General features: G+C 42.1%; 1 protein-coding gene across 1 annotated transcript; it reads right to left on the bottom strand.

Annotated features, from left to right (window-relative positions):
- Positions 1–71: 71 nt before the first annotated feature.
- On the bottom strand, positions 72–22,919 carry Pyroxd1 (pyridine nucleotide-disulphide oxidoreductase domain 1). The gene is made up of 12 exons (XM_041634044.1): positions 22,762–22,919; positions 20,663–20,743; positions 17,264–17,383; positions 12,361–12,489; positions 10,277–10,350; positions 6,976–7,136; positions 5,465–5,565; positions 4,519–4,651; positions 3,003–3,115; positions 2,175–2,297; positions 1,097–1,234; positions 72–320 (listed from the first exon to the last, which is right to left on the bottom strand). Exons 1-12 carry the CDS (start codon positions 22,834–22,836, stop codon positions 72–74), a joined length of 1,497 nt encoding a protein of 498 aa, XP_041489978.1. The 5' UTR covers positions 22,837–22,919.
- Positions 22,920–23,300: the final 381 nt, after the last annotated feature.

Raw genomic sequence — 23,300 nt, 5'->3', positions numbered from 1 at the left:
AGGCATTAAGTTTTTCCAATTTGTTTCTTTTCTCCTTATTTTGAACTTATTTTCCTGAAGAAATTCTAATGTCAGTCAAAATAATCCTCTATGTCGATATCTGGATCTAGGAGATCCTCTCCGTATGATGAAAGGTCCATCTGGTTTAAAATTAAATTTTCAAATGTTTCCTCTAAATCAGTTTCACCAATTAAGACAGCTCCCATCATGCGTCCATTCTGCATGACGACTTTGACATACTCTTGTCCTCTGGTGCACCTCAGCATTAACTCATGATCTGGGCCTAGGCCTTGTGCATTGTATTTTCCCAGCAGCACAACCTGCATGAGGATGAAAAGGTCATTTTTTGGAGTAGCTCCTTCCAACTCCCCACAAATAACATAATGTCCAGTTATCTGGGTCAAGTAGCTTAAACAGAAAAAACAAAAAACTATTTTGTAGTCTCGCAGTGGGAGGGGCCCAAAGAAAGCATTTGAATAGCATGAACATACTCTGTATTATTATAACACTGCCACACAGCCTACAGTCACATTAAAAATCTCATCATTAATATCTTAACACTGAAAGTAGAAAATATATGTGGATGATAATGCTACCCAGTCTTTAAAAATGTTGTAGGTGTCTACACACACACACACACAAAGTGAACCACATTTTCCTGGAGTCATGGCTTAAAGATTTACTATGCAACTGAACCAGACCCTTCCTCAGAAGTGTGTGTGTGTTTTCTCTTTTCTCTTAAGTCTAGTTTAGGAAAGAGACCTGTCTCAGAAGGAAGAGAACTAAGAATAGTATACATCTGTCAGAACTGCTTCTTTCCTGATGTGTGTGTGTGTGTGTGTGATTGCATCATGGGTGTGCAGGCACCCATGGGGGCCAGAAAAGGGTGTTGGACCTCCAGGAACTGGAGTTATAGGTGGTCATCTGAAGTGGGAGCAGAGAACTGAACTCACATCTTCTCAAGATAGGTAATAACTAACTGCTAAGCCATCTTTCCAGTCCCCCAAATAGCATTTTTGATAACATAGTTTAAACCATAATTATTCGAGAAAAGCGCCACAGTTGCCATACTTTCAAGCAAAAAGGGTATTCTTACCTTATAGTTAAAGAATTTTGTGACATGAGCAAACAGTTCAAAGCTGAAATCCATGTCGCTAGACTGTCCCAAACCAGCTGCAGCCATGCACTTGGCTGCATACCAGCCCATCTGCCGTGCCTGGGTCCATAGTCTCATCTGCAATAGTGGGAATGGTACTTTATATTACTTTTGGTTATCATCTGAATAAAACGTATCATCCATGTGTGTGCATGTGTATGGGCACATGTGAGCATGAATGTGAATGCACGCATGCCATGTGCATTTATGAATGTCAGTGGACACCTTGAGTCCCTGCTTGCTTTCCACTCTGAGGAGGGGTCTGTTTCGTAGCTGGCCTCCTGACTCTCAATAGGCATGCTGGGTTATAGTAGCTTATGATGACTCCAGCTTTTACACAGTCTGCGAACTCAAACTCTGGCCTCCAGGCTTGTGTAACAAGAGCTTTTATACCCACTCTACTCCATCTTCCCCACAGTTTCAGTCTTAGAAATTCCCTTATGTGCACTTCCAGTGACTTTGTTCCAGATCGTGCTATCTTTAGTGGTCACAGTGAACACCAGTCAACATGACTGTATCACAAACACATCATAATAAATTAACAGTTTTATGCCGGGCCATATCCAGAGCCATCCTGTCGGCCGTGGATTGAATACACCTGACAGGAATTCGTTGAACCTGAAATTCCCCTAAGTCTGCATTGTGGGTGATATAAAGCTAATTGTTTTTCATGCAAATCCGAATGTAGAAATATGAAATTCACAAAGAATAAGGGATATCTGATTATTTTGAGCTGTTGTTCCCTTGTATTAGATTATGACATAAAGTTATAATTTGTCCTAGAGGGGTCAAGCAGAAAAGAAAGGTAACCCCACAACTCTTTCTAATTAAAAACATTTCTATCTACTGCAATATGAAATGACTCTAAAGTGGGAATCTGTTACTCGTCCGCAAACCACCAGTGATGGCTTCCAGCTAAAGAGGAGAAAAGCTGGAACAGAAACTTGGGTTCACTGGTAGCAACTGCTTTATTTTCACAGGGAATCGCATAGACACATGGTCATAGGTGTAGGCTCACCTGCTGCCAGACTGGGCTCGGCTGCCAGCATGCAGTACAGATGTCTCCAGCAGCATAGATGTCAGGAAGTGATGTGCGCATCTGGTCATCCACTTTCAGGCCGCCATCTTCTCCTAGATCAAACTAAATAGTTTGTCATTAGCATTAGGATGACAAAAACAGGAAGTTTAAGCAAGTCAAGCCTGGATGTGTTAACCAAGCTCTGATCAGAAAGATAAAAGCAGCCACAGAGTGTAGACACCTGGCCAGAATGTCCAGGGATTCACTTCTATCTGGGACCTCAGGACCAGAATTTTTTTTTTTTTTTTTTTTTTTTTTTTGGTTTTTCGAGACAGGGTTTCTCTGTGGTTTTGGAGCCTGTCCTGGAACTAGCTCTTGTAGACCAGGCTGGTCTCGAACTCACAGAGATCCGCCTGCCTCTGCCTCCCGAGTGCTGGGATTAAAGGCGTGCGCCACCACCGCCCGGCACAGGACCAGAATTTTAATATCAAAAATATTCAATAGTCATGTTTATCCCAACTCCAATCAGAAGAACATTTTTTAGCACTTCTAATGCTAAAATACTAATGTAACAATCTGTAAGGTTTACTCTTTGAGAATTCATACACAGCAGTCTCCCATCAACCTTTAGATAAACAAATTGGACATTACATCTTTAGATAATACTTAAGCTGGACTGTAAGTATTTAAGGGTGCTAAGTAGAAAATACTGTAAATCAAGTCAGACATAAGCCACAGAGTTGCTGCCATCTTAGGTTACAGTTAACTGAAATGATGCCTGAAAAGCAGATATGATGAAGATTAGGAAGTGGACAGAATTCACCTTACATTGTTTCCGTGGAGGAAAGGGTGTACATTTGGCGTGACTCCTGTAGCACTGACAAGGAAATCACAGCCGTAGATCTTCCCATTGGTTAGTTCCACATACACAGGCCACACTTCTTAAAAGAAAAAGAAGAGAATTCTCAAGAGTCATCTTGAGCAGTTACTTTCAATATCGTGTGAATGGAACAGAAACAGAAAGGTGTTGTGGGAGCTGCAGGCCTGCTTTTCGTCCCGCCCTGGCTCCCACATGGCTAGCTTTATCCGAAATAATTACACACAAACTGTATTCTTTTAAACACTGCTTGGCCCGTTATATCTAGCCTCTTCTCGGCTAACTCTTGCACCTGGACTAGCCCATTTCTAATAATGTGTGTAGCACCCCAAGGTGTGCTTACCGGGAAGATTCTAGCCTACGTCCATCCTAGGTCGGAGTCCATTGCATCTGCCCCGGAGAGGGGAGCATGGCCTCTGAGCTCACTTCCTCTTCCTCCCAGCATTCTGTTCTGTTTACTCCACCCACCTATGTTCTAAGCTATGAGGCCAGGCAGTTTGTTTATTACTTAACCAATGAAATCAACAGATTGATATATGATACTCCCACATCAGAAAGGGCAGGCGGCTTTAGGACACCTCTTGACTACAGAAGGTCCTCTGGCTGGGACAGCTGAGCGCAATGACATTGTTTTGTGTTTGGCAGCTTCAAAAACGCACAGTGCTCTAGGGGACTAAACACAGTCCTTTGGACATGGGCAGAGACATTAATAGTAAATTTAAACTAATGATCACTTTCTAAATTAATTGTGAAGCAATTTGATTAGTATTTCATGTCACTCAGCATTTAATCCCGCTCTTCTTAATGTTTCTCCTCACTGTCCACAACCCCACTCTAGAAAAGACTAGAAGATTCTAGAACATTAGCCGCCTAACTGCAGTGTTGATAATTCATAGACTGTGCCTGGAGGAGTTCTTAAGTGGTATAGAATGAGACCAGGAATCTACACTTAGTCCCAAACACAGAATTTTAAATTTGATCTAGAAGTTATGTTACTTACAGTTGTGTTACTTATGAAAGCTTCTATTTTGTTTTGGTCTGTGATAAACTGACTAACTCACTAGGTCAGGTTATAATGGTCCAAGTACTGTGAACCCAAATAAAATGGAAAGCCTCATAACATGGAATTTATTAGAAAATTTAACCAAGAGCAGTGAAATAAGGGCCTGAAGTTAACTAATAGTTTTTTTTTTTTTAACCAATTTTTATATGAAAATGTGAGTTTAAAATGTAACACCAGGCAATGGTGGTGCATGCCTTCAATACTACCACTGGGGGGGAGGGGGCAGAGGCACGTACATCTCTGAGTTTGAGACCAGTTTGGTCTACAGAGTGAATTCTAGGACAGCCAGGGAGGCACAGAGAAACCCTGTCTCAAAAATTAAAAAAAAAAAAATGTATATGTATGTATGTATATACATATATATTTATCATGATTAATTTAAGAAGTAATATTTTTTCTTTTACCTTTATCAACTGTAACTGACTTATGCTGATCCTTTGGAAAAGTCAAGGGCTTTTTCTTCATAATCTTAAACTCCTCTTGAAGGTAGATTTTCTTGACTTCACATTTGGTTTCAATGTGAATACTGTGTGAAAACTGGACAAAATGAATATTGGTCAGCACAATCCAGACAGTGCCTGCTGAGACATGGATATCGTAGTATAAGTACAGCACGCTGATGCTCCCAAACACGCCTCTCAGAGTCTGTGTGCAAAGGTGAGCAGAATCCACCCAGCACTTGAAATGCCAAGCATGACGTGGCAAGTGGATGAGGCAATCTGGAAACCCACGAAATTCTACAGGTTTTCACTGTGGTGTGGCCAGCATGCCTCCTTCACGCCAGGGAGGCAGCAGGCAGCAGTGTTCGCTGAAGGACTCTTAAATGGATGGTAAAACTGCAAACTTAGAAGTCCCAGGAATTCTGGAGAAAATGATTTCACACTATTCTTATCCCCAATTAGACTCCGTTTAGCCAGCTCCCCTTCTACCCACCAAAGCCTGAAAAGGTTCCAGTGCAAATACAGACACATTTGTATTCTTGGAATATTTGAATGACAGCAATTTTGTAACTTAAAAAATTGAAAGTATCTATTAAGTAAAAGCAAGTTACCTACTTACTCAATGAAAATATGACGTATTTGTTTTGACTCCACCTAGTAACCCTTGTAAGCACTTTGTAAGGGTGCTGCAAACATCAAAGGGACCTTTAGCAGAAGACTGAGAACTGTGGTTTATCCCTGTAGTCTGCAAGTAGACATCTCCAGCTCTGCAGTTAGAGGGACATATTCGCTATTTTGGGTGGGCATCTGGATCAGTGGGTTTGAAGACCTTTCCTACATAGTATACTTAATATCAGGTGACCCAGAGATTTGGCGTTTGGGTGAGTGGCATTGGTTGATAGAAACATACCTCTTCTTTTCCTTTCAGATCCAAGCCTCCGTGCCAGTCTGGTCCGAGGGCACTGCCCACGTTTTCAACTTTAGCTTTGGTTCTGTTTTCCTTTCTCACTCCTAAGAAATGAACTCAGATGATTTTAAAATGGCTGGACAGAGAGTCAGTCATCTCTCCTTTGGGCAACGTCCTGATTCTCAGGCAGACATGCAGCATGGTGGCACGTCTCTGTATTTGCTGCTTTGTGCACTGAGTGTTCTGTGACAGTGACAGAATGGGTGACCGTTCACTGACACTGTGTCAGCACCCAGTGTGTCTCAGGGTTACACATTTGCCAATGTAAGAGTGTGAAAATTAGCTATTAGAGTCTAAACTCCGTTAATCTGTAGCCTCTCCAAAACTTAGAAAATTAACTTAGAATTTTATGAGCCCAAAGCTTGTTTGAAGTCTATTAAATAAACTAGTGGGTATTGTTCTCAGTGGATTTTTTAGAAAGTAGTCTTGGGCATTGCTCAGTTGTAGCAACTGTTTGACAAGATGCAAATGGCCCGGTTATTTCACTTAATTTAAAATGCCTATGCATATTAAATGTCTATTTTTTAAAATAACTAAGAAAAAGTTGTTTAGATTTTGTTTTGAGATTGGATCTTACTTCATAGCCCTGACTAGCCCAGAACGCACAGAGAGCCTGCCACTGATTCTCGTGTGCTGAGATTAAAGGCATATGCCATCATACCCTTTATACGTTTCTTTTTATTTTTGGTGTGGGTGTGGGTGCTTTGCTTGCATGTATGTCTACCACTTGTGCTCTTGGTTCCCTTGGAAACCTGAAGGAGGTGCTGGACCCCTCAGAACTAGGGTCACAGATATTGTGGGCATCTTTGTGAGTGCTGGGAATCAAACTTGGGTCTCCCGAAAGAGCTTAACTACTGAGCCATCTCTCTAGCCCCCAAAATATTTTCTAATCTGAAAATTTCATATGGGACAGTATGAGCAAGGAAGTCAAGACCATGAGGGGTTCACCCACTGTGACAATGTGCCTGAGCTAATGGGAGCTCACGAACTCCAACTGGACTGGGAATGAACGAGCATGGAATCAAACTAGTCCCTCTGAATCTGGTTGACAGTTGGGGCAGACTGAGGGGCAAATGATAATGGCACTGGGATTTGTCTCTACTGCATGTACTGGCTTTTTGAGATCCTATTCTCTTTGGATGTATTCCTTGCTCAACCTAGATGTAGTAGGGAGGGCCTTGGACTTTCCACAGGGCAAGGTGCCTTGCCCTCTCTTAGGATAGGAGGGGAGTGAGGGGAGGGTGTGTGGAGGAAGTGGGAAGGGAATCGGGGTGGGGGGAAGTGGGAATTTGGATTGTTATTTTTTTAAAGTAATAAAATAAAATAATAAAAAACTAAAAAAGACATAGAATTAAATATCCATGTTCCTGCCCCCTAAATACTATTTACTGAATTTTCTTATAGTTAGAAATTAGTTTCATCCATGAATGAAACAAGCCAGATATTGCACTTACCTTCAACGGTGTATATGGTTCTTCTATGAGCAATTTTAGCCTCTGATTTTTCAGACATGAGCTTTGAAATCAAAAACTCTGCTGCACCTGCGTCAAAGAAAGTATTCCCAATGGCTTTATCCTTTATGGCCCAAATCACTTCACAGCCTTCAATTTCATACCTAGGAAGAATGTTACAATTTCCTGTAGAAAAGTTCGGGGAAAAAAAATCTCTGCAAGCAAATAATGACTGTCCTGTGCAGCAGAAGTAAAAAACACAGACTAGAATGGGGAGTGTAGTTCACTGTAAGGACAGTAAGAGTTTAGCTGGGTGGTGGCGCACGCCTTTAATCCCAGCACTCAGGAGGCAGAGGCAGGTGGATCTCTGTGAGTTCGAGGCCAGCCTGGTCTACAAGAGCTAGTTCCAGGACAGGCACCAAAGCCACAGAGAAACCCTGTCTAAAAAACAAACCAGAGTTAAAGTAGAATACATACTAAAGCAAGTTTATCAACTTTACTGAAAGAAGCCAGTGATGACATGTACTGAGTACTGCATAACATACATCACGATGACCGTGGATAGCACAGCCATGGAAATGTGCTCCCCGGGCCCTGGGTACTTTCTGGCTGTGACGGAGGCAGTGACTGATGTATGTATGTATGCCCGTATGTACGTTATGTACGTTATGTATGTATGTATGCCTGTATGTACGTTATGTACGTTATGTATGTATGTATGCCTGTATGTACGTTATGTACGTTATGTATGTATGTATGTATGTATGTATGCCTGTATGTATGAACGGATGATGTGACCTAAGGGCACTGAAAACACTGCTTCGTCTGGTGACTTTCCTAGATGCTCATGTAAGAAGGTTGAAAGGAGGTTTGCATGTAACACCTTCAAGCAGTTATAAAGAACTACTACCTGCTTTAAATTCTCTCACCCAGACCATCTAGCTAAAGAGATCCTGTTCAGAAAAAGATAAGGAATGTAAAGGGAATGTACAGGCCTTTTTAAAGCAAGCTGGTCTCCCACCAGTCACCAGCTAACCAAGCCCCTGGCACCTTATTTATCTAGGTTTGGACACTAAGAATGCTGAGTGCATTCCACCCACTCCCTGATGAACATCATCATTCAGATAATCAGGAAAATTTGCAGGACTTTCTGCTGCTATTCAGTAAACTGTTATGGTAAAACTAATGTATATGTGGACAATCTTAAACAAACTGGATACACAGCCCTTCTACCACAGGACATTTGGATTTTACAACAAAGAGTATAATGTATCCTTTAACATTTAAAACTTCCATTGCCCTTGCATGTGCGTCATGTATGTGGGTGCATGTGTCACAGCATGCATGTGAAGTTGGTACAACTTTATGGAGTCTATTCTCTTAAAAATGTTTATTGTCGTGTGTCTGCATATGCATCATGGTGTGTATGTGGAAATCAGAGGGCAACACTGGAATGAGCTCTTCCATCTTTATATGGATGGGTTTGGGGGCTATACCTGCTAAGCCATCTTGTTACCCCAATTTTCTCCATTGTTATGGTATAAAGTACTGCCATCTTTATTTGTAGGCTGGCAGGATGATTTTTCAAGATGAATCAACAGCCAGATAATAGACAAAGGTTTAGTCCATGTGACTCCACGATAACATTCTGATACACGGGTAAGACTCCAGTGCCCAACCAGGCCAAGGAACACTCATAGTCACCGAGTTTCTGATTACCGGGAGGACCTCTGAGTTGGTCCTTCTCAGGCTGTATAGCATCGCTCATCAGAAGACAGCAGAGAACATACTTGCAGGTAAGATTTCATATCTCACATTTAAGCATGCTTATAAAATGCTTTTCTTTTTATAATTTGGTAATCTTCATATTTCATTCATACTTCTTTTTAGAAGTAATGTCACAGCATACAACAATGTGGCATAGCATCCCCATGACTGACTAGCAGGCCACATTACATCTGTAATCATGAGAGACTCCTGGGGTTGCTCTCCCCCAAGAGTACCCACTAATCCACTCCCTGTAATGCTAACAGGGCTCTCAGCGAGATATCAAAGCATGGTGCCATCACACAGGGAGCTACTTCCAACTGAGAAACCACTCTACAGAAATACATTCCAGGTATTATGACTTTATGAAATTATGGAAATTATTTGTTGTGTGTCTTTGGAAGATCAGCAGGGCAGTAACTGAGAGAAGGGTAAGATAAAGTAACAGAGAGGACAGCATTGACCTCTGGAGTATGCAATGGCACAGAACAGAGGGGCTCAGGAGCAACATGGTAAGAGACCTTCCTACAGCTACCAGAGCTTTCCAGATACAAAACTGTAAGTTAAATCAAGTAATAATCACCAGTCTCCAAATGAGGTCAAGAAAGAGTTGGATGCTGTGAGATTCTGAGCAGGAAAAATATTTCCAATGTAAGTTACAGTAATGATACCCTTTGGATGCTTCTGGAAGTAGCTAGAAGAACATGTGCGATTCCCCTTCACTTCTCTGCTCAGCTCAGCTTCTGGGTGGACTCTAGTTTCCCTGCATAGCACAACTGCCACAGTCATCCGAGGGATGGCCACCCTCATGCACAGGTGCCCAGTGGGTGGCTGTCCTCTAAAGGACAGGTACACCCGAGGGATCACCACCCTCACGCGCAGGTGCCCAGTGGGTGAGTGTCCTCTAAAGGACAGGTAAGCCAGACTGGCAATTGGAATGGAATTCGTGAATACTTGCGATTTCCTAGTTTAGACTCAAATTTGTTTTAATTCCAAGTTGGTTTCGACCAAACCTTCTAGCATGAAAGCCATCTACTCTTCCTGTCAGCCATGGCTAACAGGCAGAACTGCTGAGGAAACGGAGTCTGTTATGCAGCTTTCAGAGGAACATTTCTGTGTCTATGGAACTTGAAGTATCTTAAGATGAAAACATTTGAATTAATGTGTTTTCAAATATTTCTCCAGACCAAAACTCCAGAGTTGGGAATAACACACATTCTAATCAGCATGACAAATGCTGGGTTTCGCCACCTGGACAGGTGATGCGTGAGTAACGCATGGTGCATTACTAAGGGTACGCACGTGCAGGTTATTAGACAGTGCCCACTCAGAGAATACATCATGAGTCAGACCAGCCAGGTCAAACACATCCTACACCCTGTATAACTCAAGTTGCACAGTTAAATAGTAAAGTGGGTTTTCTCTTCGAAAACATATGGGAAAGTATGTACATTTCTCTTGACTTTAAGATGTGTTTTCTCGTCTGGCCAAAGCATCATCGTTCTCACAACAGCCGTGGTATTAGAGAAACACTTACACCAGCTCAAGCGCAATGCCACCATTCCCGACAATCATTATCCTCTTGGCTTTTCTAAGCTGTTTCTGAAATTCCTGTTAGGAAGAAACAATCAGACAGCATTTTGATAAAGTAAAGGCATCACTGAAAATATTCTAAACATGGGTGGTTTACAGTTTACAGTGAGACAACAAAATAAAATGTACTCCCTTGTCTCAGGACACTTCCTCCCAATTAGCGTTATGGCCTCTCTTGCTTCCAGGTGCTCATGACTGCAGCACCTCTTGCCTTTGTGTCCCCGTGGACCTCGGCAAGAGATGCTGTCTGCATCACCTCATCCTCGCGCTTGACTCCACCTCTGTCAGAAGCAGGCTCCATTTCAGGCCTCCCTGCAGTCCCCCACTTCTACAGCTCCCAGGACTGAGACTCAGAGTACATGGATTAGGAGTCACTGGCCTTAGCAGCCCCTAACAAGATGACCTGGGATGAGCTACTTAACTTTCTATGTCCCATGGTGTCCACTACAAAGAGTAAAAGAGTCCCTGTCTCTCCCAGTGTTTGTGTCAGGATGATGGGACACATATGGGACATGACATATACAAAGCTTAAGAGTAGCAGGGAGAGAATTCCTAGCATTAATTCAAGAAATGTTATCATTTTATGACAATGCCTCTTGCAACACCTTCCCTCATGATTAAGATGAACTCAGAGTAGACTGTGGTCCTCCCAGCACTTCACAAATACTGGTGTCCCTTGCTTTAGAGTGACTTCAGAACAAAGAATTCATTTGTCCCTTCTAAGTAACTACCACCATTAACTTCACTTAAAAACATACATCACTGACTAAAACTGGCTTAAATTCTACAAGACAAAACCCTGAAGTTTTAATTTGCTGCTCATATAGGGTCAGGTCTTATAGAAGCTCAATAAAGAACACAGACACAGAGATAAAAAGCTTACATTTAAACCATGCACGGATATAACCAGAGGCTGCTCATTCCTATCCTGGCCACCCAGACCCGAATAATCACATAGAAACTATATTAATTACAACACTGTTTGGTCTATTAGCTCAGGCTTCTTATTAAATAACTCTTACATCTTAAATTAACCTATTTCTATTAATTTGTGTATCACCACAAGGCTGTGGCCTACTGGTAAGGTTCAGGGATGTCTGCCTCCTTCAGCAGCTACATGGCATCTCTGTGACTCTGCCTACTCCTCTATATATCTTTCCCAGCCTAGCTATATTCTGCCCTGCCATAAGCCAAAGCAGCTTTATTCATTAACCAATAAAAGCAACACATATACAGAAGTACTTCCCACATCACACGGTACTGATTAGTCACCCTAGAATAACCATACTTGGGGTACACTGAGTGATTACTCTAGAATAATCATACTCGGGGTGCACTGAGTGGTTACCCTAGAATAAACATATTCGGGGTGCGCTGAGTAGTTACTATAGAATAACCATACTCGGGGAGCACTGAGTGGTTACCCTAGAATAAGCAGCCTGAAGAAAATCCTTAGCTACTTTATAAAGAATATGGATCATATAAATGCAGTGCAATCACATCCTTGCTGGGTGTGGAGATGAAACCAGAGAGCTTCTTGGTAACAAGAGCTGATAAGCCCTGTCATAGTGAAAAATTTTTTTTTGCTATGCTTCATGGAAAGGTAGCTTTACAGGAGGGTTTGCTTCTTACAGGGCAGAGCAACAAGCCAAGCAAGTTCTGGAATTACAGTCACAAAGATCTTAGAAATATTATTATTATTTTTTCTGGGAAATCTGGGAAATGATTGCTATACTGTTTAGCTGCAAATCTCATATTCCCAGTACAGAATGATGAACGTGTGTTGATGTAAAGTGTAAGGCCCAGCACGGTCTTGGTATCTTTGAGTGTCACAGCCAAAAGAGCAAAACCATGTAATCATTAGCCAAAGTGAAGCTGGCAACAATAAAACACAACCATTCTGTGGCCTCTGAATGGTGGGTGGGAACTGCCTCTCGGAGACAGTGTGGCGTCAAAATCAGTGAAGCACAGCATTCACAAGGGACCCTCTTTCCCTTTCGTAGACCCGCCCTTAAGACAAGACATTACCTGAGCACTGTCGGTATCACGGATTCCTAACACGTATGGATTTCCCTCACAGATCAACTTTGGCTTAGCTCCAGCACACAGACAGAGTTTCTTATATACATGCTGACGGCCGTCTTCTGTGACGATACACTGTGAACAAAGGGCAAGAAAGGCAAAAGCAAACAGTTGAGACAAAAGAACACATGGGCAGCTGATGCTCAGTGACAGTGAGTGGGATTCCCCTCTGTGTGCTGTGATTACCATTGATAGATACAGTGTATGGGATTCCCCTCTGTGTGCTGTGATTGCCATTGATAGATACAGTGTATGGGATTCCCCTCTGTGTGCTGTGATTACCATTGATAGATACAGTGTATGGGATTCCCCTCTGTGTGCTGTGATTACCATTGATAAATACAGTGTGTAGGATTTCCCCTCTGTATGCTGTGATTACCATTGATAAATAAAGGAACTATAACAGAGCTATAGGGGAACAGAGCTAGGTGGGGAAAACTAAACTGAATGCTGGGAGAAAGGAGGCAGAGTTAGAGAGAAGCCATGGAGCTGCCAATGGAGACAGACACGCTGAAACTTTGCTGGTAAGTCACAACCTCATGGAGATGAACAGATTAATGGAGATAGGTTAACTTAAGATGTAAGAGTTAGCCAATAAGAAGCTAGAGCTAATGGGCCAAGCAGTGATTTAATTAATACAGTTCCTATGTGATTATTTCGGTTCTGGGCAGCCGGGACCAACAAGCAGCTCCTTTCAACAACAGTGATTACAAGGTAATTGAGGGGGTGTACATTCTCTAGTGTAATGAGCACTGGTCATACATGCCGAGAGTCTGACGGAAACTAGCTTTCCTCCTCTGGAGCACAGATTTGCATTAACAGAATCTCTCGATTATGCTGACTTCAAATTAAAAGGATCATTCCCCCCCCCTCGGGACAAGCTTCATTGAACATGTATATGTATATATGTGTATGTATATGTGTATATGTGTGTGTGTGTATATATATATAATCTTGAAGGAAGTTACTAGAAGACCTTGTGACCCTAATCATATCACACCTTACTGCTATGGGTTCAAATGAGTAGTGTATGTTGAAGTTATAATTTGTCTTTTAAAAAAATAAAATATTAAAAATAAAATAAAATGGTATTTTATCATTAAATGTAATAGCTTTGCTTGTATTTACTAGCTTTACTACTGAGGATTTTACATGTGCTTATCTTTTAAAAAAGTGCTTTTGCTGTGTTTTTGAGACAGGGTCTCATACAGATCAAGATGACCTCTACTTTCTTGTGCATCTGAGGATGACCTGGAAGTGCTGATTTTTCTCCAAAGTGCTCAGGTCATAGATGTGCACCAGGCACGGACACAGAATTGTTTTAATCCAAATGAAAAACATGCTAAGACTGAAAAATAATACATCCTGGCTTCAAAGTTGTTTTTTATTAATGTTATCAACATCAGTGAGTCTACAGGCACATAGTAAATCTGCTGATTTTGTTCCTTAATGTGGAATGAAAATCCATGTATAACGAGTATCCTTTAGAAAGCGAATAACTGGTAAGTAGTACTCGCTGTGAAAACATGGACTGTGAGTGAGCACACATCTGAGTCTGATGTGTGGTTTGTAGTCTGGCAATCCTAGCACTCACTCCACACTGAGGCTTTATTTTACCTACAGTACTTTTCACAAATCTGTAACCCAACAATCCAACGGAAACTTTAGAATCCAACAGTTCAATTTACACAGAAACTTCAGAGCAGGCTCCCTTCAGAATCTGCCCAGAATTTGGTCTGACAAACAGAAGGCAGAGGCACTGACTAAGGTTTAAACTGATTCACATTTAAATGGTTTAAAATACTAAACTTTTTTATTAGCTATTGATAACTTTTTGGACACAGACAAGAAAGTCCAAGCTGACATGGTCATGACACATCTGTTGTCTTGGGACTGAATGGTGAGACAAGAGAATCAGGTTCAAGGACAGCTTGACCTGTATGAGACCAAAGTCGGCATTCCCATATACCAACAGCTGACATAAAAGAGATGGAGACCAGAATCACACTTGGGAGGCTTCTGGGCGTCACTGGTTGTTGTAACCACACGAAAATCTGTATTAATTAAATTGCTGCCTGGCCCATTTGCTCTAGCCTCTTATTGGCTAACTCTCACATCTTGATTAACCCATTTCTATTAATGTGTATTGCCACTTGACTGTGGCTTACCGTCATGAGTCTAACCAGCGACTGTTTCAGAGAGGAGAGCCATGGCATCTGCCACACTGCCTTCTTCCTCCCAGCATCCAGTTCTGTCTTCCCCGCCTATCTAAGTTCTGCCCTATTAAAAGGCCAAGGCAGTTTCTTTATTTGACCAATGAAAGCAACACATAGAAGGAAGAACATCCAATACCATTCCCCCTTTTTCTGTTTAAACAAAAAGGAAGGCTTTAACTTTAACATAGTAAAATTACATACAACAAAACAGTTATCAAGCAAGAATTACAGTCACAATATTTATATCTATTTTATCTTTTATCATAACTAAGGAAAACTATAACTATCCATTCTTCAACTCCATCAAAGACTACAGAAGGATATAATATTACCTAAGTAAACAAGAAGTAAGCAACTTTTGAAACTCTAGAAATGACAGAGACATCTCGCTGCCTGAACAGTCACCCAAAGTTTTTCTGTACCATTGGGGCATCCATCTTCAGCCTTCAGGCCCATATTGTCCAGCAGACATTTCCATGAAGCAAGAAATTTCAAAGACAGTTTCAGTCACTTTCTCCTGTGTCCTATAGAATGTCTCGCAGACTCTTTCATGAAGCAGGAACCCTGAAGGACCATCTCACCTTTAGGCAACTTCAGCAGTCCTCTCTCTGTGGGTTCTTTGTGTCCAGTTTATGCAACAGTCCAGGCAAGAGCAGTTTCTTGCCCAAATGGCTATAAAACTCTATAAGGATCCTCTTCGATGCCCGTCTTCCTCTTGGAGTAGATTGGTGCTGCCAGAAGCAGATATGTCTCATTGTTATAAAAAACCCAAAGTTATTCAAACATTTTAAATGCCATCTTCTGTAGTCTTTGAAAGATATGAAGAATGCCTATCTAACTGAAATACATCTAGAAAATCTAACTAACATGACTACAAGCTTGATTATTATCGATGATTATCCATTAACAACCTATATTCCCTACATTACATTTTTAAATGAACTACACAATCACAATACCTTAATCAAGATCAGAAATACATATACATATAACAAGACTGACCTTAAATTTATATCAACAAAGCAAAATTTATACCAATGTAAATTATTCATATCTATATCAACTGGGAGATGTTCAGATTTCTAAGTGCCCTGTTTACTACACCTCTGATGGCTCACTTCCACTTGTAAAAGTAACTGAGCTATTTATTCTCTGAACTCTGTGCTACTGTGGTGGTTTGAATGTAACTCACCTCCATTAGCTCACACAGAGTAGCACTATTGGGAGGTGTGGCTTTGTCAGAGTATGCAGCGCCGAAGGAAGTGTGTCACTGTAGTGGTGGGCTCTGAGGTCTCCTTTGCTCAAGCTATGTTAAGTGTGGTACTAAGTTGTTTCTGTTGCCAGGGGATCACGATGTAGAATTCTCAGCTCCTTCACCAGCACCATGTCTGTCTGCAAGCTGCCATGTCCCACCATGATAACAATGGACTAAAGTCCCCAAACTGTAAGCCTGCCCCAACTGAATGTTTTCCTTTGTAAGAGTCACCATGGTCATGGTGCCTCTTTATAACATTTGAATCCCTAACTAAGACATCTGCAATAACAAATAATTCTTACTGTTATTTGTATAGAACTTGGGTTCTTTTTTCATGAAACTAGACACTTTTCCTGTTTTTAATAAATAATGTTTTACTAATAACTTAGAGCTTAAGAGCTTACAGAAACAACGGCAAACCCCTCTCTCCATCCTTCCTAAAGCCCACTGAAGATACAGCATCCCTGAGACACCTCACGTGCTCTTACATCTGTGGGGGAAAATCATCTGGAGGGTTTTGTGGAGTAGTTCAAACTTGGAACATGTCCCAATTATACTGTCCCTGTAGACCAGGCCCTACATTATTATGGGCAAGTGCAACTAGATTGTAATTGGTTGTTAGCTAAGAGCTACTTGCTCCACCTCAGTTTAACTTTAACATTATTCTCAGATATATCTTACTTAAAATTCTGTATTGTCCACACATCTACAATGTCATATGACTATAAAGCAAACCTGGCATCACTCAATCTTATTTACCTACGCTTGCTTACCAACCTCCTTTTCCACACCCTCATCCTTTTGACGAATCCTCATCCCCCTTTCCTTCCTTCGGGCTGCAGTTCTTAGAGTGCCTTTTTACAAGACCAGCGCTCTCACCCCTGAGCTATGGAGCCAGCCACTAGAATGCCCTTCTCTGCCTGTAAGACTCTTAACTTGCCATCTTCAAGACACCAAGCTCAAGCAGGTCACCCTCTGTGAAGTCTTACTAGAGCTCAGCTCTGAGCTTTGACGGTAATTTCATGACTTGCCTCTTGCACACTATTATAATACAATCACTTACTATTAATGTCTACACTCCCCATGACACTGACAGCTCATAGGAGCAAGTGTGTTACTCCTGCTGTACACCAGGACCTTGTGCTGTACCCAGAACACAGTGGGCATTCTACAGATATCAGCAGAACCTGCGGTGCCACACTTCCTTATAAGAGAACTTTCCCCAGAGGGTATACTCTCTAATAATGGGGATCAATTCCACTAGCCTCTACAATTTAGGGGCTTAAACAATGGTGATGACGAAGGTATGCTTAAAAGAAGTGCGAAAAAACCTGGAATTTAACGTTAGGAAAAATCATTTAACAAGAAAAAGTCTTACATGTTCTTCACTCTTCAGCTGTCTTACTCCCGACTCTATGACCTTAATGTTGGGAAAGCGATTTTCCAACACGGTACTTGGCTGTTCTTCAACATCAAATTCTTCCAATACTTTAGAGACCTTTATGGGATCAAACAAGAAATGCACATTTAAAGACGATATTTCCTTTGTCCTATACAGTACTATTTCATATTCACAAACACGAAGGTCACTGCATTTATAGCACCTATGTCTCTCAAAGACATACAAGTTAAAGGCCTGGTGGTCTCAGTAGGAGGTGGTGCCTAATGCAGGGACATAAGGCCCTTAGACCTCGGTGCCTCCTCTCTGTCCAAGCTTATATGAAGTAGGCAGCTTTGTTCTACCACATACTTCAACTGTGACACTCAGTCTTCTCACAATCTGGAAAACAATGATCCACCTAATCATAGACTGACCCCTCTTTCATCCATGGCACTGACTACCTGTAGGAGCAAGTGTGTTACTCCCACTAAACGTCAGGACCTTGTGCTGTACCCAGAACACAGTGGGCATTCTATAACTACTGACAGAACCTGAAGTGCCACACTTCCTAGTAGAACTTTCGGTAGAGGATGATACTCTGTATTCTGTCATGGTGATAGCTTGTAGTATTAGGAGCGGAGGGCCCCTTGTTCCATCGCCCGGCTAGCTTACACCCGAAATAACCACACAGAAATTGTATTAATTTAATTACTGCTTGGCCCATTATCTCTAGCCTCTTATTGGCTAACTCTTACATATTCGTTTAACCCATCTCCATTAATGTGTATTGCCACTTGACTGTGGCTTACTGGCATGAGACTAACCAGCGTCCATCTTGGGCAGAAGAATCATGGCGTCTGCCACACTGCCTCCCAGAATTCTGTTCTGTCTACTACGCCCACCTAAGGGCTGCCCTATCAAAAGGCCAAGGCAGTTTTCTTTATTCCAATAAAAGCAACACATACAAAGAAGATGCTCCTACACCATTTCCCCTTTTTCTGTTTAAACAAAAAGGAAGGTTTTAACTTTAACATAGAAAATTATATATAACAAAACAGTTATCAAGCAAGAATTACAGTCACAATATTTATATCTATTTTATCTTTTATCATAACTAAGGAAAACTATAACTATCTATGTATTTTTCAACTCCATCAAAGACTCCATAAAGATATAATATTACCTAAGTAAACAAGAAGTAAGCAACTTTCGAAACTCTAGAAATGACAGAGACATCTCGCTGCCTGAACAGTCACCCAAAGTTCTTTTGTTGGGTTAGGGGCATCCATCTTCAGCCTACAGGCCCATAGTATCCAACAGACATTTCCATGAAGCAGGAAATTTCAAAGGTAGTTCAGTCACTTTCTTCTGTGTCCTATAGAATGTCTCGCAGACTCTTTCATGAAGCAGGAACCCTGAAGGACCATCTCACCTTTAGGCAACTTCAGCAGTCCTCTCTCTGTGGGTTCTTTGTGTCCAGTTTATGCAACAGTCCAGGCAAGAGCAGTTTCTTGCCCAAATGGCTATAAAACTCCATAAGGATCCTCTTCAATGCCCACCTTCCTCTTTAAGTAGCTGGTGCTGCCAGGAGCAGATATGTCTCATTGTTATAAAAAACCCAAAGTTATTCAAACATTTTAAATGCCATCTTCTGTAGTCTTTGAAAGATATGAAGAATGCCTATCTAACTGAAATACATCTAGAAAATCTAACTAACATGACTACAAGCTTGATTATTATCGATGATTATCCATTAACAACCTATATTCCCTACATTACATTTTTAAATGAATTACACAATCACAATTCCTTAACCAAGATCAGAAATACATATACACATAACAAGACTGACCTTAAATTTATATCAACAAAGCAAAATTTATACCAATGTAAATTATTCATATCTATATCATATCCCCCTTTAAATGTAAAAGAACATTTATAAACAATATCCATGTGGTTATTTTGGGTGTAAGCTAGCCAGGCGATGGAACAAGGGGCCCGCTGCTCCTAATACTACAGAGAGTGGTGCGGGAGAATTGTCTGTATTCTGTCAATCATGTTTTAAATGAACGCTGATTGGCCAGGCAGGAAGTATAGGTGCAAAAACCAGACAGGAAGTAGAGGCAGGGTGAAGGAGAACAGGAGAATGCTGGGAACGAAGAAGCCCATTCCTCCCCAGTCCAGCCCAGACCACCAAAGAAGCAGGATGTGACCTGTCTGACTGAAAAAGGTACTGAGCCATGTGGCTAACATAGACTAGAATAATGGGCTAACATAAGTTATAAGAGCTAATATGAAGCCTGAGCTAATGGGCCAGTTTATAATCTTATGGAGTTCTCTGTGTGATTTTCTCTGGGACTAAACGGCTGGGGGGCTAGGTGGGACAGAAATCCCAACGAGCTCAGCCTTCATGTTACTCATGTTACAACAGCTGATTAGCACATGCATTATACAGTAGAATGAGGACTGGGCTCAGCATCATATGCCCTGAGCTCAACTGTCCTATCACTACTGTGCTGTGGTTTCGTTGTTGCTGTTCCTTTGGTTTTTTGTTTCTGTTTGTTTGTTTGCCTCTAAAAATGTCAGCTAACACAACTTACTTTACTGGTGTTTAACCGAACAGTCAATATATTTTTTTTTAATGTATTCTGGCTTCGCTGCTCTCTTTACCAGGTAACTTTTTTGGTCATCGTTAAACCTTTCTTTCCCGTTCTTTAAAACAATCACTATCTCTTTGGATTTCCTCTGTCCTTTCTTGCTTAGATTCTTTTTTTTTCCGAGGCAGGCTTTCTCTGTAGCTTTGGTGCCTGTCCTGGAACTAGCTCTTGTAGACCAGGCTGGCCTCGAACTCCCAGAGATCCACCTGCCTCTGCCTCCCGAGTGCTGGGATTAAAGGTGTGCGCCACCACCGCCCAGCAGTCTTGCTTAGATTCTTGTAGAGTATTTCATCCTCTGTCCAACCCTTTACTTCTCTGATGTCCTATCTTCACCCACAAACAAATCCGCAAACATGTAGAGCTCAACCTCCCTAGTTTGTGTGATGGACCACAGGTCTGTGCTGGAACCTGGCTGCAAACATTGCATGAAAATCTGATCGTATGAGTTGTAATTTCAAGCCTGTCTTCAGGAGCTTTTTACATTTTTCCGAGTTAACAAGGAACCCAGAGACATATGTGAACCATACATAGTGTTATTTACCTTATTAGAGATAAAAGTTAAGAAAAACTTCAGAATTTCCTAATTCAGTTAAAAAAAAAAACCCTGTATCTAATATACATTGAACATACAGAATTTTAATGGAAAAAGCTTCAAATCTCCCAAAACACAACAAATTCAATGAAAGAGCAGTGTTTTACATCTCAAAAGCATTAATTGATCCACAATTTTTCTCACCTGCTTGAAGTTTGTAACTGCTTTGATAACAGGAGAGGCTGTTACCAGGAGAATGTCTTCTTCAGGAAAGGTAACAGCCAGCTGAATTTTAAAGAGAAATGACAGGATAAAAAAATATTTTCAGCTATTACTGAATTGATGGCAGTATGTGATAATGCTATCTAACTAATAAAACTTCAGTGTTTCACATGTGAAAATCGGTTATTCTGAGTTTATAATGGTGCGGCATTGGTACTGTTAAACTCTGACAGTGCTAAAATAAACAATCTACTCATGTTAAAGGTGGACAAAGATCTGGATAGGCAAAATCACTACAGCAGTCTTTGGTTGACTCATTTTACATACTAATTTAAAGTTATATGCCTATTACAAACTGCCTGTTTTCATTTATTTTAAATTAATGTTTTTACTTTGACTTCACAGAGGATAAAATTAAAACAAGTCTCTGACATTACACAGAATCCTGGCATGAGTTTTCCAAAGCTTTGGCACTCCCTCTCTGACGGGTTTCAGAAAGGGAAAGACAAAGTCATGTTAACATTAGCTTAAGCCAGTGCAAAGACTTAATGTGCTGTTGTTTTATTATTTCCACTTCTTCCTCCCTCTGGAGGGGGAACACTTGTTCACCTTGGACTCTACTTCTCTGCCTGCTATTCCTCACAGCCCATAAAGCTGAGTAACATGGAACAATTAACAAGCCCTTAGGACACGTAAGCGTCCTTTGTCTCAGTTTATTTGAACTTCCTCTATTTGACAATATTGTCTCTCCCCCATCTTTGTTTACTTTTCATAGTCTGCAGTCTATCTGTAGTTCCATTGCTGGATCAGGTCCTCAAAACTATCCTACTGAGAACCACCTACAAGTTAGCCTCCAGGCTCATACAGCTGTCAACCGGTTGCCACTATCCCAAACACGAGCTAATTATCACTTGCTTTCATTTGAACACTTTTCGCCACACCAAAACCATCTGTTTGGAGATTTTTGTTGAACTCTCGGCATGCCATAGAGCCCTATAAGGTCTGAGCCCAGGCAGTCTTCCTTGCTTCTGTCTCTCCTGAGCTTCAAATTAATTATGTCATGCTCTTCTCCACTGCAGGTTACACCGTGGCGTATGCTATTCTTCTCTATCTGCTAAAATCGTATTATGTTGCCTAGAATAAGAACTCTTGATGGGTAAACAGAAGATGACCTCCAAAGATTAAAACCTCAAAGTATTTAAATTTCTTCTATTTCTTGTGACTAAAGTGGTTAGTTACAGCAACAAAATAATCTAGCCCTTTTTGTAATACGACTCATCTGATTCACTTGCTTATCGTAGTAAGAGATTCTACATTTGTATTGCTTTGACCCAAACTTTAGCTGGAGATGACAGCTTATCGTGGGAGTTCAAGGTACTATGTTAGAATTACTTTATTAACTAAGGACCTATGAAGAAACTAAATTTCATGTGTGAAGGAAATGTGACAAGTGGGTGGATTTTCTGTCCAAATACCAAAGCCTCTTGCCGGTTTGCGTACCATTCCGCCTGGAATCTGGCTTGGCTCTGGCTTCCCAGTTAATCATGCACTTCCCACTCCTGGGGTTTGCCCGGGCCCTCGCAGACGAGGGACCGAAGGCTCCAGGAGCTCCGAGCGCAGCATCCCACCCACTTGGCCCCTAGTGCTCCAGGAGCCCCCAGCGCTCCATCAGCCTGGAGCACAGCATCCCTCTCACTTGGCCCCTAGCTCTCCACGAGCCCCGAGTGCAGCATCCCGCCCACTTGGCCTCCAGCGCTTCAGGAGCCTCGAGCTCAGCAGTATCCAGCTCACTTCAGCCCCCAGCGCTCCAGCAGCCCGGAGCGCAGCATCCCGCCCACTTTAGCCCCTAGCGCAGCATCCTGCCAACTTGGCCCCTAGCGCTCGAGGAGCCCCGAGCGCAGCATCCCGCCCCCTTCAGCCCTAGCTCTCCACGAGCCCCGAGCGCAACAGCCCGCACAGCCGCACAGCGGAGCGGAGGGGCGTGGCAAAGGCCGGAAGGCCGACCACCGAAGGGGACCAAGCGCAACCTCCAGTTCCCCAGCCTGCGGAGTCCGGAAGGGATGGAGCTCGCGCCCACGAACCTGCTCGGCACACGTGACGCCGGCGATGCCGCCTCCCACCACCACGAACGGCCCCACCGATCGCGCGGCCTCCATGTTCCCGGGCGGCTGGCGACCGACTGGGTACCGGCGACCTGTGACCTGCGAGCCTTCGTCCACCCGGAAAAGAAGCTGCCCACATAGTCACTTCCGGCGCCTGGTCCACGGACTCTGGACTACGGATGCCCGGAAGCTTCACACTTATTCCATTTGAGTATTTACCACGTGACTTATATTTGAAAGCTTGGACGTGTCGCAGCCTTCCCGGGTTTTATAACTGTTACTACACCCACATCTTAAACTTTCTGTGGTAGAAGCTGCCTTCGAGGATCTTCATGCAACCCTCTCTTCTTATTCTGTAGGGGAAGAACTCTTAGCTTCTGGAATCGTCTCGATTGCCTCCCTGCACCTAGCAATGGGAGATTTTCATTTGAGGAGGCATGATTCTTTATGACAATCAAATACTATCTAGTTGTTCACTAAGAAGTTAGCCTCCAGTTCTCAATTTTGAACTCAGTAAA

This window comes from Microtus oregoni, unplaced genomic scaffold (assembly GCF_018167655.1).
Source record: "Microtus oregoni isolate MIOR12 unplaced genomic scaffold, Mior012 000002F_ref0000024, whole genome shotgun sequence".
Lineage (NCBI taxonomy): Eukaryota > Metazoa > Chordata > Mammalia > Rodentia > Cricetidae > Microtus > Microtus oregoni.
This window is presented reverse-complemented; position numbering and strand designations above follow the sequence as displayed.